At 41.1% G+C, this 18254-nt stretch overlaps 1 protein-coding gene across 1 annotated transcript; it reads right to left on the bottom strand.

Annotated features, from left to right (window-relative positions):
* Positions 1 to 84: 84 nt before the first annotated feature.
* On the bottom strand, positions 85 to 10177 carry LOC103279308 (chemerin-like receptor 1). The gene is made up of 2 exons (XM_008113792.2): positions 9974 to 10177; positions 85 to 5695 (listed from the first exon to the last, which is right to left on the bottom strand). The coding sequence occupies exon 2, from the start codon at positions 5685 to 5687 to the stop codon at positions 4647 to 4649; it is 1041 nt and encodes a 346-aa protein (XP_008111999.1). The 5' UTR covers positions 5688 to 5695; positions 9974 to 10177; the 3' UTR covers positions 85 to 4646.
* Between the last annotated feature and the right edge of the window lie 8077 nt (positions 10178 to 18254).

Raw genomic sequence — 18254 nt, forward strand, 5'->3', positions numbered from 1 at the left:
CCCTTCTGAAGGTGACTCAGAGCAGCTTACAAATTATATGTACATATAATATATTATTGTAGATTGTAGTAATTTATTACGGTCTATGACCAGAATATATAGAAATGGGCACAGGTGCCCGAAAGGGGAATCGCAGTTCCCATAAAAGTCAGATAAAAGAGCAAGTTAAAAACATGCTATAATAAAAACAAATTAAAAGCAGACTATTAGCAGGGTCAGCTAATAGTAAATATCGATCCTCTGGAGGGGGATAGAGGGAGCATTTGCAGTCTTTCAGATATAATATAATATATTATATTATTAGCATAGCACAATATTAGCATTATATATTACTATATTGTACTATACCACTATACTGTAATATTATTAGTAATATTACATGTAATATATAAATATTATTATATTGTATTATTATTAGTATAATATTATCAATATTATATGTATATACAATAAATTATATTATTATGTATTATTATATATTATATTGTATACAATATATATATAAAGGTAAAGGTTTCCCCTGACGTTAAGTCCAGTCGGTTGGTGCTCATCTCCATTTCTAAGCCGAAGAGCCGGTGTTGTCCATAGACACCTCCAAGGCTGGCATGACTACATGGAGCGCCGTTACCTTCCCTCCAGAGTGGTACCTATTGATCTACTCACATTTGCATGTTTTCGAATTGCTAGGTTGGCTAGAGCTAACAGCGGGTGCTCATTCCGCTCCCCGGATTTGAACCTGCGACCTTTTGGTCTGCAAGTTCAGCAGCTCAGTGCTTTATCACACTTTGCCACTGGAGGCCCCTAATATATAATTTTTTTTAGCAAAGCATGTTACTGGGGGGATTGGCCTCCAGCTGATGACACAGGAGACAAGATGGAACTGTCTTCCTGGCTCCCCCTCTTCGCTCTGGCCCCCAAACCATCCCTCAACTTATACGTGAGGTCAGCTTATTCAGGGGTCTATACGGTAAGACTTCTCAGTCCGAACGTGCTGATGTCTAGCCCATCCCTGTCAATATTTCATTCTGAGCCATACCTCCCTATGACCCCTGGATGATTGTCATTTATTATACTGCATCTCCACCTTCCTCTGCTCTCTGCAAAACTTTTCATCACGGAATCTTGTTTGTCTGCATCTGTTTGGAATAGTGCCAGTCCCTGGCTGGAAAAATGTGGAGCCCATGAAATTTAATTTCTAGTTGTTCCCATGGCTACACTTCTACACAAAACCCAGAGTCAAGGGACAGTCTCATTAGCAACTTATAGAGCCACAGTGACCAATGACTCATGTCAGGGAAGTAGTAAATCTGCTGTGGAGCATAGCCTGAAATTTGAAGGACTCATTCAAGATGCTGAACTAAGGTAGGCGATACATAATAAGTTTGAAAACTGAATGCGGGGCTTTGCACCATTTGTAAAATTGAAACCAACTCATGTGGTGTAGTGGTTTGAATGCAAGGTCTCCAAGTGACAATGGCTTGGATCTCTGCTTAACCATGGAAACCCACTGGTGACCTCAGGGAAATTGCACTCAGATTAAAAGGAAGGCAATGGCACACCTGCTCTGAATAGATTTAGGATCTGAATAGAGACACCACAGATTGCTTCACAGCTTGTTGCGACTTCCCTCCTAGTTCTACCTGTTGTGATGGTAAAGCCATTGTAAAGAACTATTGCAAGGAAGGTTTGTAATTATTGTTTCTTTCAAAAATGGTTCTAAAGTGGTTGCAAAATAAAATTCATTAACTACATTACAGTCGTAAAATAGTCCTCTTAATCCCACGATGGTTAAACGAGACACAAAAGGGACACACCTCTGCCAAGGATTAAATCACGGCCTTTCTCAATGTTTCCAATAACTCAAAACAAGTTATTCATCCAGCTTTGCAGCCTAAACAGGAGACAGACACTCTTCGTCATAAATCCAAATGGCTCGGTTTGTGAGCTGTTTTGTTGTAGGCGGCGCTTGCTCAGGGCCTGAGACAATTGGCCATTGTCCTCGCACCAGGAAAAGGGGAAGAGAGTTTTTCCGCAAACAATAAAAATTGTGATACATATGTGGTATGTATGTATATATCCTTTGTGTAAGAACCAGATTATATGGGTACTACCTCATGTGCATGGTATTCATTCTGTCCTCCCCACAACCTTGTGAGATAGGTAAGTTTGAGAAACAATGTTGAGGATACTTCATGTGCATGGTATCCATTTTATCCTCACCCCCCCCCACCACCCATGAGGCAGGTTACACTAAGAAGCAGTATTGAGCCCAAAGTCTCCCAATGAGCTTCATAGATGGATCAGAACTTGAACTCATATCCCCTGGTGGTACAGTGTGTTAAAGCACTGAGCTGCTGAATTTGTGGACTGAAAGGCCACAGGTTTGAATCCGGGGAATGAAGTGAGCACCCGCTGTTAGCCCCAGCTTCTGCCAACCTAGCAGTTCAAAAACATGCAAATGTGAGTAGATCAATAGGTACCGCTCTGGCAGGAAGGCACCAGCAGTCCATGCAGACATGCCTGTAGGCCACATGACCTTGGACAATGCCGGCTCTTCAGCTCAGAAATGTAGATGAGCACCAACCCCCAGAGTCAGACACGACTAGACTTAATGTCAGGGGAAAACCTTTACCTCTTGACCTATGTCCACAGCCCTAGTCGTATTCTAACACTGCAGTGGCAGCTTGTGGCTTTCCAAGTCATTGCAGTCTCAAATTCTGGATTTTTGTCTGATCTTTTTTTTTTTTTAAAAAAAAAGCTATCCAAAGTGCTGAACCTTGGAGCCAAATCCGAATACTTGGAGGATGTGTGACTCTGTATGTGTCTTCAAGACACTTAGAAATTTATGGTCATCTTAATGAATTTCATAACATTTTTATAGGCAAAGTATACACACAGATGGCTTTGCCAGTTCCTTCCTCTGAAATGTCTTTTTGACATCTTGAGTCTCTTTAAGAGAGAAACAGTGAAATACAAATAATAAATGTAGCCTTCAGCACCTGGTATTCATTGGTGATTCTATGACCGTGGTTCTCAACCTGTGGGTCCCCTGATGTTTTGGCCATAAACTCCCAGAAATCCCAGATAGTTACCAGCTGTTAGGATTTCTGGAAGTTGACGGCCAAAACATCTGGGGAATTGCAAGTTGTGAACCACTGCTCTAGGAGAGTCGTTTGCACAGAAGAACGCGTATGTTCTTTCTGTGCAAAATTTCATGTATGCCAAAAAAATTAACTCATGTTTTCTACACAGAAAACTGTTTTCAGCACCAAAATATTTTTATGCAGGAAAAAAACATATATTTCTATTCCAAACAATCTCCTTGGAGCATTTTGAGATGTGCTAATTTTATGTTACCACAATGAAATAATAGACATCACCACATACCAGTAAATCCAGAGTCTGTAAATACTGAACTGGACTACTTTAGGAGATAATCTAAAATAATTTTAAGGAAATGAACAGTGAAACCTAGGGAGGGTGACTGGAAGGTTGTATGTGTTTGTTCTCTCTGTGAGAGAGGAAGCGAAAATGATGTTTACCTTCCAATTATGTTCTGCCTATATATTTGTAAATTAAGCATATATTACAAGCATATATTAGCGACTTTCTGTCAGTAGTCCAATTAGCCAAAGGCAACCAAACCCAGATAAATCCCAGTCCTGGAATGTCTCATGGATCAAGGGAATAGGAGAATGGAGCAATCCATGAACATTCACATGTGGATTTCAACAGTCTTGGCTTTCCAGTTTTGGGAAGATGAACTTGGGAAACGCCTTCCTCTTTGTCCTCAATCCATTCCCCATGCTGTAGTCTAGTTTTCTCATCTTTTCATTCACTGTTAGAAGTATAAACTGCCCAACGTTCCTACTCCCCATCCTAAGATTACACTATGTAACAAAATTTGGAAAAAACAAAAAACAAAAACTCTGTTCCTGGTTTGAAAGTGTTATTTGTGTGATATTTACTTTGAAAGTACTCTAGTTGCTATACTCCAAAAAGATTGTCTTTGTGGCTGCCACAGCTATGTTGAATTGGTTGAAACTCAATGAGATATTAATTGAAAAACTATAGCAAAATGTGCTGCAGCCAGGATGTCCTTTTTTCATGTCTTTATGATAGAACCAATTAGAAAATGACATTTATAATCCAGGAACAAAAATTGTGTTGCATAGTGTTATTTATATATTTACAACCAGCCCTTCAGCTCCCATGGCAGTTTCTAAATGATCAGCTTGACAATTCCCTGCCCTCGGACTTGTAATCTAAAAACACTTGTAAAACACAAGGAAAGAGGTGGCAGTTTGGGAAGGGACGAAGTCCAGCAAATGTTGGCTATGTTTTCTCTCTCAAAGGCCATAACAATAGTAGTTGGATTAGGAGGGAAAACTTATCGCCAGTCATTGGGACCAAAGCATGATAGCACTGTGTTTGGATGCTATTAGCTTTAGCTTTAACCATTATCCGTGGTTTAAAAATGTCCCCACTCTGGGTCAAATACAATGTCCCTTCAGATTTGGGAAGGGTATTAAAGCACAGCCCAAAATGTCATAGCCCAGGAAAGACTGTGTTGGTTAAAACACCATTTCAGTCGCAACTGCACATGGATCTTATTATCCAAAAGGCCTCTATGATCTTGGGTTTCTTCAGACCACATTATGGATCACTGTGGAGTCCTCCAGCTCATTGATAGAAGAAGCAGCTTCTTTTGTAAATTTGCTGGGTTTCCTAATGGAGTGTGTACTGTCTTCGAGTAAGGCTCTCCTGAAGGCCCCTGGTAGGTTAAAACACTTCCTGTGGAAATCCAGGCCCATGAAGAAATAAAGAATGGGATTCGCACAGCTGTTAAGGTAAGCCAGACAAGAAGTGAGAGGAAGCCCAATGGAAACTGCCTGGCTCTTCACTCCTCCCAGTTTGAGGAGAAGGAAGAGATGGTATGGGGCCCAGCAGAGAAAGAAGGTAACCACAATGGCCAAGATGACTTTGAAGGGCTTCTTGGAACGGAAGGTGGCTTGCCGTTGCCTTAGTTGCACAGCAATGGCCCCATAGCAAACCACAATGATGACAAAAGGAGCCAGGAACCCACACACAAACCTCAGCAGATAAGGAACCAGTTTTTCTGCTTCTCCATCTCCCAACGTGAGGGAGCATTTAGTCTTGTTGCTCTTGTCAATCACAACCTTACGATAAAGGTAGAATGGGAGGCTGGTGGTCACGGCAATGAACCAGGCACAGATGGCAGCCAACCATGCCAAGCGTGGCCCGCGGCGGTTTTTGGACCAAACCGGGTAGACCACAGAAGCTGCCCGGTCCAAACTGATTGCGGCTAAGAGGAAGACGCTACAGAACATGTTGAGGTACTTGACAAAACTGGTTGCCCGGCACAAGAAGTTTCCAAAGGGCCATTCTTCATAGAAGGCATTCTTGAGCAGTGGGATGATGCGGGTGACGGAGAACAGGAAGTCAGCCAAGGCCAGGTTGAAGTACCAGACACAATTGACGGTGCGCGAGACCTGGCGGAAGGTGATCCACATCACAACTCCATTGCCAAAGGAACCAAGTAGGAAAACCAACCCATAGAGAAAGACTTGGATCATGTCCATGATGTTGCTCACGTTTGTTTTGGACTTAGAAGAAAGCAACAAAGGTGCACTGCTGGACCACAAGGCAGTGGTGTTAACCTCCATGATGGTACCTTAGAAAGAGAGAGAAAGTAGATGTCAATTAGAAGAAAGAGAACCCAAAGTTTCATTTCTATACCCAGTTGCCCTTCTACCTACTAGTCCTAAAGGTGGAATAATGGCAGCCTGTTTTAGGCATATAATTCTTCAATATCTTGGGTAACAGGCTTGATGTAAAAATAACAATGAAATAGCTCAGTATAAAAACAGTGGCAGGAATTGCATAGCTCAAAAAAAATTGTGTGTGTCAGGAGTGACTTGAGAAACTGCAAGTTGCTTCTGGTGAGAGAATTAGCCGTCTGCAAGGATATTGTCCAGGGAACAGCCAGATGTTTTGATGTTTTAACCATCCTTGAGGGAGGCTTCTCTCATGTCCCCACATGGAGCTGGAGCTGATAGAGGGAGCTCATCTGCACTCTCCCCGGCTTGGATTCGAACCAGCAACCTTCAGGTCAGCAACCCAACCTTCAAGTCAGCAGTCCTGCCAGCACAAGGGCTTAATCTACTGCCCTACTGGGGCTTCATAGCTCTAAATGATTTGAGAAAACAACCCAAATTCTTCTAAAATGGGAATGTGCTTGTGGCTAAAGGGCAGAGAATAAATACCATACATACATATATACATACACACACAAATATACGCATACTAAAGGGAGAGAGAATGGCTAACAATCCCATTTTTCTTTCCCAAGCAATTTTTTTAAGAATCATAAGAAATAATGATGTGTGAATTCACTCCAATGATGTGTGAATTCACTCCAATTCCGAATGGGTTCCCTCTGGAACAAACACACTTACATTTGGCCCTCAATTCTTTACCCACGAGTTCAATCATCCACAATTTGAAAATATTCCAAAACTTTTTTCAAAAAGCTAACTTTGAGTTTGCTGTTATTTTATTTTTAAATACTTTTTTAAAGAAGACAAAATGAAACACACAAACAAGCATTTTAGATATATAAAACTACCAAAAGTACACGACACACTACTACAATTAAACTATAATTAATAACTATTTTTTTTAAAAAAAAAACCCAAAACACTACAAACTTCTCATTCTCACTCTGATAGTTGTTGTCCCTTATTAGTCTGCATACTTTTAACACTAATGGAAGGCTCCTTCTTTGGAGGCTTTTAAGCAGAAGCTGGATGGCCATCTGTCGGGGGTGATTTGAATGTGATTTTCCTGCTTCTTGGCAGGGGGTTGGACTGGATGGCCCTTGAGGTCTCTTCGAACTCTATGATTCTATGATTCTATGAAAGACACATCTATTTAAAACAATCATCTATTGACTCATGAACCCCATATTTGATAAATGTCCCATCATTGTCATGAAAACATGATCAACAGGTCTTTCTTAAAGTTAGTCAAAGGTTTATCCTTAATTAGCAGTCGATTTGTCCATTTTAGTTATTTCATAGATCTTCACCATCAGTTCCTCTTGCTTTGGTATAACTGGTTCCATTTCTGTGCATATACAGTTCTTAAGTTAGCATTAGCATAATATTGCAATATTATCCCAATTTTCCTTTCTAGATGATTGTCTAGACCAGGCATGGGCAAACTTCGGCCCTCCTGGTGTTTTGGGCTTCAACTCCCACAATTCCTAACAGCCTACCAGCTGTTAGGAATTGTGGGAGTTGCAGTCCAAAACACTGGGAGGGCCGAAGTTTGCCCATGCCTGGTCTAGCATTCCCAACAAATAACAATCCTATCTCACCTTTAGTTTAACTTTAACAGTATTCTCCCAACATCAGTTGCAATATTTCTGAGCCTTTCCATAAGATGACTACATATAAAATAATGTTCCAACATTGTGTTCGCATTTTCAGCAGTGTTAGAGTTGCCATTACACATTTTAGAAAGTGTCTTTGGTGGTAAATAATACCATCTGTACATCAGCATACAAATTTTCTTCCAAAAAGAAAGTTTGGGAACCACTTTTCACTTGGCACAATATCAGCCCAGGAGACAAGAGAAGGAAATGATGAAGGATACATCTATGCTGTAAAATTATTGGATTGTGACACCACTTTAACTGCCATGTCTCAAAGCAATGGTATCATAGGACTTAGAGTTTTACAAGGCATTTAATCTTCACGGCCAATGAGTACTGATGCTGCATCAAACTGTATTAATTCTCCAGTGTAGCCAGAGAAGACTGTGTGGGTTGCAATGCTAATCTTATATTTGCAGAGAGCTTACAAGATTTCCACAGCAGTGTTGGCAGTGCCATGCACATAAAGGGTGACCATAAGGTCAAAGTCAGATAGAAGGAAAAATATCTTCGACAAGCTGTTAGTAAATTCTTAGGAAGCTCAAGGAAAAAGAACATTAGCATTTGCAGAGCACTTTGCCCCTGCCATCATCTTATAGGCACTTTCTAATAATAACAGTTTGAAATAGAAAGAAAAGGAAATAATTTGTTTTCACTTAGTGCTTGCTTCCATTACAGCTTAATGAGTGCTGTTGAAAAATTGGCTAATATATGTCCAAAACCTTCCTATGATTTGCACCTTGTTGCTTCTAGAACTTTGATGCCAAACCATCCAGCTTGAACAGTGACCTCTAGACAGGTGTATTGTCAAATGAACTACTGCCTTAATTTTATTCATGTCTTCATTCCTGAACACTAAAAGAAGTAGTTTTTCTTTACATGTCTGGGGAAGGTGTAAATTAATTTAATATCACACTTCTATGAGACTTCAGTGACAATCTACAGAGGAAGCTGCCCAATGCATCTCTGCGTGACCTCTTGTTTTGAGCTTGCCTCCTTCTTTTAATGGAATTCCAATGGAACTATGTCCTTTCCTGGCATTGGCTATGAGAGAATTGAACCAATGCATTAAAGCCCAAAAGTTATCTTTTAGAGAAGGCTCTCCATCAGACACATCTGAAGTCACCTTCAATAAGGTAAAGGTTTTCCCCTGACATTAAGTCTAGTCATGTCTGACTCTGGGGGTTGTAGCTCATCTCCATTTCTAAGCCAAAGAGACAGCGTTGTCCGTAGACACCTCCAAGGTCACATGGCCAGCATAACTGCATGGAGCCACGTTAACTTCCTTCCGGAGCAGTACCTATTGATCTACTCACATTTGCATGTGCTGGAAACTGCTGATTGGGAAAAGCTGGGGCTAACAGCAGGAGCTCACTCCATTCCCCAGATTCAAAATGCCAACCTTTCAGTCAGCAAGTTCACCAGCTCAGTGATTTAATCCACTGCTCCATCGGGGGGCCCATCACTTCCAGTAGCTTAAGCAAAATACAACATGCTGATCTTTAAGTGCCACAAAACTTTTAAAACTTATTCTTGGTCTTGTATGTTCATCAAACAAAACTTTCAGGGAATCATAGTGAAAGTATGCCAGATGCTTTGTCTTTCTTTTCTTAGAAAAAGGGTGTGCTGCAGCTTGGCAAACAGTGAGAAAACAGCGAGGATCAATGTCTTTGCAAAGGGAACATTGCTTTTTTGTACAGCAGTCCCCAGAATCTGACAGCCATGTGATGCTAGGATGATGACAATGAATAATCTTTATTTATACCCCTCTCAATTTCCTAAAAATTAATATAAGTACAATACAGCTGAAGCATACAAATGTCCACAGTATCCTCTAACTTTTCTTTAAACTTTCCTGATTCTTTTGCAGAGATTATTCTTAATTCTTCTATCTGAGGTCCTTTTAGCAAAAGGCAGAAAAGCTAAGGGTGAAACAGAGGTATTTTCATGTGCATCTCATGTAACTCACCACTGAATTTGGCCAGAGATGTGCTCACGGAAAGAGTCATATTCAGTAAAACAAGACGTATTCTGAGATCTCAAACCCTCGCATCGAAATCACGCCAGGATCTATCATGCACAAGCCCAGACACAGCAGTGACACATGGCTGCAATGTTAACCACAGAGTGCCATTGTAAGCACCACAAAACACAGCCGAGAGACAAAACCTGCCTGGATCAATGCCAGCGAGCGTCAATCTCGGGAAACAAACACACTTGTCTTCTTTTGTAAATTGAAAACAAACAGGAAAAATGCAGAAGCCAAGTGATCATTGGGGTCTCATGGGCATAACATTTAAATAGAGGAGATAAACTGCCTCATCATGCTAGATCATGAATCCACTTGAAATCCGGTTTCTGTCTCTTGCAGAATACTGGGGTTTGTAGTTTACTGAGGCTCAGGACCTGTCTGGCTGAATTGTTTAAAGCCCCCTCCCTAAAGTAGATTTAAAGTGGATCCAAGCTGTAGTGTGATGAGGTACAAAGAGTGTGACATGTAAGTTTGAAAGTTACCTGTCAGATGCAACACAGGGATCAGGCGCTCTCGTGTCTTTCACCGGTGTCCTTTCCTGGGAAACTGAAAGATGTCTCGGTTGCTCCTTGCCGCGTTTACCCCGATGAGATCTTGGTGTCTGTCCAAAAGGAAGATTAGTTCTTGAGAAAAAGAGGAACTTGGTGAGATGGTTATTCAATTTTGTGTGGCGGATGGGAGAAATGCAGAAGATCATGCCGAGGTTAAGGAAGTTTTGCCTAAAAATCACAGGACAAAACCAAGTTGAGGCATGCGGTCATTAAACCCAGGACCCAAGAAAAGGAAAGAGAGGGAGATTTATTATTACTATAATAATAAAATATCGTCACTCTCTTAGAGTAGGGTCAGTGACTCATAGGACACAAAGCCTTTGCCAGATGTATGTTTTCATGAGGATTGCCTTCTCCCAAAAGGCCAGTTGTTTTTTTTATAAACAAGACAATGTAGAAGAGAGCTTTGGTAGGGCTATACATGCTCGGTTGAAAACTATACAATTGCTATGACAAGAAAAAAAATCTGGATTCTAAAATCTGGCAGTTCGAATCTGGGGAGCGGAGTGAGCTTCTGCTATTAGCCCCAGCTTCCGCCAACCTAGCAGTAACGACACTCTATGCAGGCATGCTGGTCACATGACCTAGGAGGTGTCTATGGACAATGCCGGCTCTTTGGCTTAGACATGGAGATGAGCACCAACCCCCAGAGTTGGACACGACTAGACTTAATGTCAGGGAAAAACCTTTACCTTTACCTAGCAGGAAGGTAGAACAAGCAATGGGATTTTTAAGGTCTGCATTTTCAGACCACATTCTCAGTTAACTTTTGGCCTCTTGCATAATGGCAACATATGTACATTTTTTTCTTTGAATGAACCACATCAGGGCTGTGTTCAGATGTCTCGTTTTCTATATCTAGCATAGGTTCCCACAATGGACTTGCTGACACACAACAAGCAGATGCAGTTCCACTTTGGACCCTGATTTGGGGCATTTATATACCAATGTAGGCCAACTCAAAACCTTATTAGTGCCACCCTTGTGGCCTAAGGTTACCAGATAAGAACTATCCTAGCCCCTGAATTTCAGCATCAGAACCTGAGAACTGGAAAGATCTCTTATGATGACAATGATAACACTATGCATGATGCATTAAAAATCAATCACAATTGCAAACACTATGGGAATTAACTAGAAAACACCAGTTCTTAACAAATGAAGTGAATGCACTCTGGTTCTGAAATGTCTCCGTCTCTTTCTGAAGACTGAAAAAGAAGGGTCAGGTTTGAACCAGAGATCTAGACTTGGAGGTCCAAATTTCTAAACACTTTGATACCCAAATTTTTAAATGCGGTCCCAACAGTCAACTTCTAAGTTCAAGCCTAGAGGTCTCTTACAACCTACACAGATCTCTTTATGAGATACTTCCCACAATATGGCTTCCTCGTGAATCCTATTTTTAAACCACTGTATATGTCAGCAACGATTTCATGCAACAAGCTGCTGGGAGGCTGCGTGGTTTTCTCTCCCCAATGCTCATTCACTGACCTTTTAAGGAGGCATTTCCAGTCATGTGCACAAATTCTGCCCAGTGGAACCACAGTGATGCTCACGAGTCACCAGGGATCTGTGCTCAGTTGGAGTAGACATTCTCACTCTGAATGAACAAATAGTGTAACTTGGAAGTTCCACATGATGTAGAAAGAAGAAAGTGACTGGGCTCTCTAAAATTTCTCTGATATATTCATCAGCTCAATAAGAGATTATGGCCAGAGTACTGCTGGGTTCTTAATGTCTTTGTAAGTGGATTTGCAGTTCTGGGAATTAGAATTAGTATTGTAATTCCCGTACTCAGTACAGAGTTGTTGTTATGTAGCAGAGCCAGCAACGTGCCCAGTGCACACTGTCCATTGATATGTATTTCATTGCACACTAATGCACACCACACATCAATGTACATTGCATCAAAAGCACATTGTGCACTTTTGCCAATGTCCTGATATTCTCCATCATTCAACAACAGAAGTCCCAACTACATGTCTATATAAAGCCATGGATTTACAGTTCTCGGAATTAGAATTAGTTAGTTTTGTAGTTCCCGTACTCAGTACAGAGCTGTTGTTATGTTCCTATGTAGCAGAGCCAGCAACATGCCTGGTGCAAACGGGCCATTGATGTGCACACTAATGTACATTGCATCAAATGCACATTGTGCACTTGCCAGTGTCCTGATACACTCCTTCATCATTCGATAACAGGTGTCCCATCTACAAGGCTATATAATTCCATGAATATACAGTTCTGGGAATTAGAAATAGATAGTTTCATAATGGCTGTATCCAGGACACAGCTGCTGTTACGTTCCTATGTAACAAAGCCAGCAACGTGCCCAGTACACACTGTCCATTGATGTGCATTGTACGGCACACTAATGCACACCACACTTCAATGTACATTGCATCAAATGCACATTGCACACTTCTGCCAGTGTCCTGATACGTATCTTCATAATTCACTAATTCAGGGGTCCCAAATGCATGGCCATATAAAGCAGTTTTATTTATTTATTTAGTCTCAAAAGCATTGCATAAATAAGGGAGGACATGGAAAGAACCTCCTCGAAGACTGAATAAAATACAGTTGGGCTTCCCCTGGGCAACATTTCTTGTAAACAGCTAATCTTTCCAAGCCAAAAACATTGTTTTACAACAATACAATGCAGTTTAACTGCATTGATCTGCATTGTATGAGTCTACACTGCCATATAATTACATTATATGGCATTGTAGATGGGGTCAGAGTTTGTTAATACCACTGCTACTTAGATAATTAGAAATTACGTTATGTTCAGGAAACAAGTGTCTGTCTCAGCTTGGCTCCAGTCAGCATCCTTCTTTGCATTACCTACCTACAAGTTTTCAAAGAAAAAGAAATCTATCACTGAAAACAAGAGGACAATGGTATGCAAAAAATGTCATCTAAAAATATTTGTGTAGAACAGGGGTCCAAAACTAAGGTCCGTGGACTGGATGCGGACCTCCAACATCATTTACCCAGCTCCCGACCTAAACTTTAGATTTAGGGTTGCCCTAAGTCTGAAACAACTTGAAGACACACAAGAACAATCAAAATTAACTCAACTATCTCATTGGCCAAAAGCAGGCCCACACTTCCCATTGAAATGCTGGTAAGTTTATTTGCCAATATGTCCCTTACACATACTTTCAGCGACAACATTCTTCTCCCTGTGTTTCCCCTAACTTTCCAGGTGAAAGGAAAGGACGTTGGTTGCTCCATCTCAGTCTCACTCTGAGTAACCTTCACTCTCCAGGAAACAACATCATGGCCACTTCCCCTTTCATGTCCTTAGCTAAGAGGTCCTTGTTTTTTCTAGAGAGGCTTCACAAAGGGATGTTGGGGACTCAAGTCAGCAAAACATCTGCCCTGGCTGGACATACCCAAAATAGCAAGGAGAACTTTGGGGATGGAATGGTGGGGAGAGACAGAATAATAGAATCTGAGATTTGGAAGGGTCTTATTAAACATCAAGTTGAACTTCAGTTGAGGATCTCCAACAAAAGCATCCAAAACAGCTATTCGACCTCTTTTTGGAGACCTCCAGAGAAGGTGATCCCATCATCCCTCTGGGCAAGTGGTCCCATAGCTAAACTGCATTTACTGTCTAGAATTGTCTTTTAATTTTCAATGAAATCTACTCTCTAGTAACCATTAAGCTCAATTGTAATCTCATAGGCAGCAAATAAAAATGGAGTGTGAAAGAGATGGAGAGAGAGAGGGGGGGGGTATGGTTGGGGGATACGAAACTCCCCAAAAATATTGCCCTCCAAGGGAACGTTTCCTCCAATCTCTACATTTGTAGCATGGCAGTAACTTAAAATCTCAATCAAGCAATAGAGTTTAGAAATACAGTTAAGGCATACATAGAAAAGAAACCCATTGGTCAAAGAGTATGAACAGACACAGCAAATAAAGATATTCTAGGTGAGAGTGTTTTTTAAATGTCTCACTCTCTGGAGTGAAAGGCAATTGGAGAGTAAGGGAAAATTTCTTTGAGAAACAAAGAAATTGTTTCCCAACAATGTATCCTCTCCATCATTGAGAAACAAAGACCTGTTGTTGTAATTGAATACACCGCCTACTATCCCTCTTCTTTTTATTTTCTTTTTCACAGAATCATCTTTCTGGAACAGGAAATGGATGTACATGAATACAATGGCCATGTGTCCCACTGTATAGACAATATTTAGTCTGAATAGCTGCCTCAGGAGAATCCTCTATTTATAGATCTGTTCTTTTTGAAGGACTGCCTGCGCCAAATCTGGATTGAAGATCATTAAGAAGGGATGGGTCTTGACATGTTCCATCATCCACAGATAGCATCGGAACACCCTTCCCCCTTGAAGAGTAGATCTAGGGTACGTCTGCATTGTAGAAGGAACGCAGCCTGACACTACTTTAACTGTCATGTCTCAGTGCTATGGAATCCTGAGAATTGCAGTTTGGTGGGGCACCAGCACTATTTGCAAGAGAAGGCTAAAAACCTTGTAAAACTACAGCTCCCAGGATTCCATGGCAATGAGATATGGCAGTTAAAGTGGTGTCACACTGCATTTGTTGTGTTCACCTTTCCTTCATCACCTTTGCCCACCTTTTTTCTTTGAATTCTTGGACTCTATTTCTAAGTGTTCAATTGAAGATTGAAGTTACTGCAATGCTAGAAATTTGGGCACTGAAAAAATTTCACGGTGGGGGAGCAGAACATTGCATGGGGACAGTGGTCTCTTTTCCCACCCATGGGTGAACCCTAAGTTTGAGACTGTCTCATTGTGTTAGACTGAGACATGAGAGGATAGGACTACACATGATTGTCATGTGTAACTGGAGGCTGAGTAAACAACAGCTAACCACATACATTCCTATAAATAGGAGACACGCTTTTGGATCAGGCTGGGCTTGATTGCAATGTCTTTGTTCTGCTTGGTTTCAGAACCCCTTACTCTGCTTGTTCCTCAATTCCTCTTCTTCCTACTCCCACACATTAAGAACTGTAGCTAAGCCATCACAGCCAGATTATGGAAGCCTTCAATTAGGAGGTTAAAAGGTCAAAAGATAAAAATATAATATATTCACTTGGAGAAGAAAGAAGTCATGATAGCGGAGACCCCCGCTTTTAAACTCATCTGACCTGCGGCGGGGAGTTCCACAGATCCGGATCGCCAGTAAAGTGGGAAAGTGTTCTGACCACAACAAATTATTATTAAATTCTTTTCATTACTTTTCCCCAGCCCTGACAATGTAACTAATCCCTAAATAAAAGTATCCTTTCATTTAACTTGTAATTCTCTCAAGTGGTTATTTTGTATCCCTTTTCTGACTCCTCTGCAAGGGAAACTTCTCTCTTTTCCTCCACTAACCCCGCTGCCATTCAAACTCCCTGCCATTGAGTAACATGGCAGACGGAACAATTTGACCCATAACTCCATCGAAAATATTCCAAGCATGCCTATCTTTTATATCCAACACTTTTTGAGGCTCCTGGTTCCGGGACAACCAACAGCGCCCGAATCGGTCCAGTTTAAAGCTCCGAATCAGCTGACTGTCAAAAAGCCGGCTCTGAATGCTCTTTTTCAGCCACAGCTGCTCCTCAGCTTTCGCGGCTGGTGGGTTGCCTCCGCAAGAACATGGGTTTTTCCCCAGGGCTGCTGGTGGTGGACTGCCATCCCCCTGGGAGAGAAATGTAGTTTCTCCAAGGACCAGCTGTGATCTCTATTTCTTCTGTTCATTCATTCGTTTTTATGAATGACCGGATTCTTCATTCATATACTTACCTACAGTTCCATGAATTGCCGGGCTCCCAAGGACAGAAATCAACTTGAATCCTTTCACTTTATTATTATTATGAACTTCCAGGTGCCTGAGCTGCTTATGAACTTTTCATGAACTATGAACCACATGTCTATGAACTTCCTCTATTGTCTATGAACTCTGTACATGAACTTTGATTATATTATGAATTGCTGGTACACACACACTGAATTCCCCTAATACTTTACATGAACTTCCCCTTGGTGAATGTATGGCATATCTTAGATATTATTTTAATTGTTACTTTAGATATCATTCCCCGGTATATTTTAATCAATGAAGGCATAGCCTGAACTCCAGTTAACCCCGAAAATTCCCGCCTTCCCTCACCCTGTATTCTGGGCTTCACACACAAAAGAGGATAAACTGTCACCATAAAATTTAATCTATTTTGCATCTGCATGGCCCATAGCGAGAGATTGAGCCACCCCAGATCGGAGCAGTCCCCCGGGTGATTAAATCTCATATGGTAATGTTGATCACTAACTCACCTGGACCCCTGGGGAGCCATAGGAAGGCTCCTGGTGGCAGGCTGGTCCTGCCACCATAACCCCATATTATCAATGTTTGCTGTCACCTCCACCACACCTTAGGTGTTCATGAACTGTGTATGTGCGTAAAACCCCGGACATTCCAAATGGCTCTATTCAAAACAGCAATAATCTTAGATTATCTTAGAAGGCGCTAGCCTCAGGTAGTCACTTTGCATAAGATAACTCCAATTATTCATTTACCAAAATCCATTGTCTAGCTGACTCCCGCCTCCCTCAACCTGATTGGCCCTGACAGAGACGAAGGTTGTTCCTCATTAGCCAAGGCACAGGGCGGGAAACCTCGACCTATCAGTAGCCAGATGGGCGGAGGAATGGGGCGGGAAATTCAAGCAGACTTCAAACTTGGAAATGTATAAAATGGCACTGTATTGTTACATCTTGCCTGTCGAACTATCGCGGCTTGATGTCCTTTTCAGCTGAATCGCTTTAATAAACGCTTTGACGGTTTTTCCTTCAACTTGGCAGAGCCTTTTCCTTTCGGTCTCAGGTAAATTATATTCCGGGTTATTTTCTACTTTTCGGTCGGCTTGCCAAGGTTCATTCCCTCATCTGAGAGACGGATCGGATCTCCCTCTCAGGGTTGATCCCTACTAAATCGATAACAGTCACATGGGTTTCTGACAGTCAAGAACCTGAGGACAATCAATCAGTATTGGAACTATGTGTTGTCGAAGGCTTTCATGGCCAGAACCACTGGGTTGTTGTGCATTTTCCGGGCTGTATCGCCATGTTCCAGAAGCATTCACTCCTGAAGTTTCATCCACATCTGAAGGTGCCTGCCATAGAGGTGGGCGAAATGTCAGGAGGGAATGCTTCTGGAACACGGCCATACAGCCCGGAAAATGCACAACAACCCAGTATTGGAACTGTGGCTACAGAAGGTGGTCACATATTTATTTTTATTGTGCATTTAATATTTAAAAGCATATCTACCTATTGCACTTCTCTTTGAATGCCCTGTTACGTTGTGACATGATATATAAATGTATTAAATAAAATAAATGCAGTGGTATAACAATAGCTTGATTGGAAAAAGTAAACCTAGCTCTGCATTCCTACATCTTTGTGTCAGTTGGCTGTTAAAAAAGTATGATTTTTCTAATAATCCTTTTAATTCTAAATTTAGAATTTGAGTTTTGCAGATTAGAAAAAGCACCTGAAAGTTTAGCAGCTGAAATCCAACTAAACATTTGGGATAGAATCAATAGCAAGCAATCCATTTGGAATTGATTCCTCTGGCCATATAGTTTCCACTTTACAAATCTGATGATAAATCTTTTCTGCCTGTGCTAATTAGGTAAATTTTTAAAACGTTCTCTGTTTGTTGGTGCAAACAGTTGGACCAGTTGGCATTACACAGATTTATAACCAACTGGAATAAAATGTAGTCTAGCTCTTTTCAACTACAGAGCCATGAAGGACAGAGATCTTTGCAAAGATAAAGAGCTATGTCATTCGAACTTCTGGTTTTGATTCCCAAACTCAAATGTCAACTTCCAGGATCAAAGTCCAACATGGGAAAATTGCCCTTAGCTTCATCTTGCCAGTCTTTTCATTCAGATCTAAAGTGGGTTCCAGTCTTTTGTATACTGGATTACAGCCATACTTTGAAATGCACCATTTCAAAAATGCTTTGATTGCGCCAAGTCATTGGGTTCCAGATAGCAATTTATTTTTTGGACTTCATTGCCTTCATTCTTTGAATTTCATTGCCTTTGTAACTTAATTTATTTTCTTGAAAAATGCATTTTGTCTCGGGGTGCTATCAAATATGATAAAGTTGACATGTCTAAACATTTAAAGCTATTATGGGAAGAAAGGAAACAGTG

The sequence above is a fragment of the Anolis carolinensis genome, unplaced genomic scaffold (assembly GCF_035594765.1).
Source record: "Anolis carolinensis isolate JA03-04 unplaced genomic scaffold, rAnoCar3.1.pri scaffold_10, whole genome shotgun sequence".
Taxonomy (NCBI): Eukaryota; Metazoa; Chordata; class Lepidosauria; order Squamata; family Dactyloidae; genus Anolis; species Anolis carolinensis.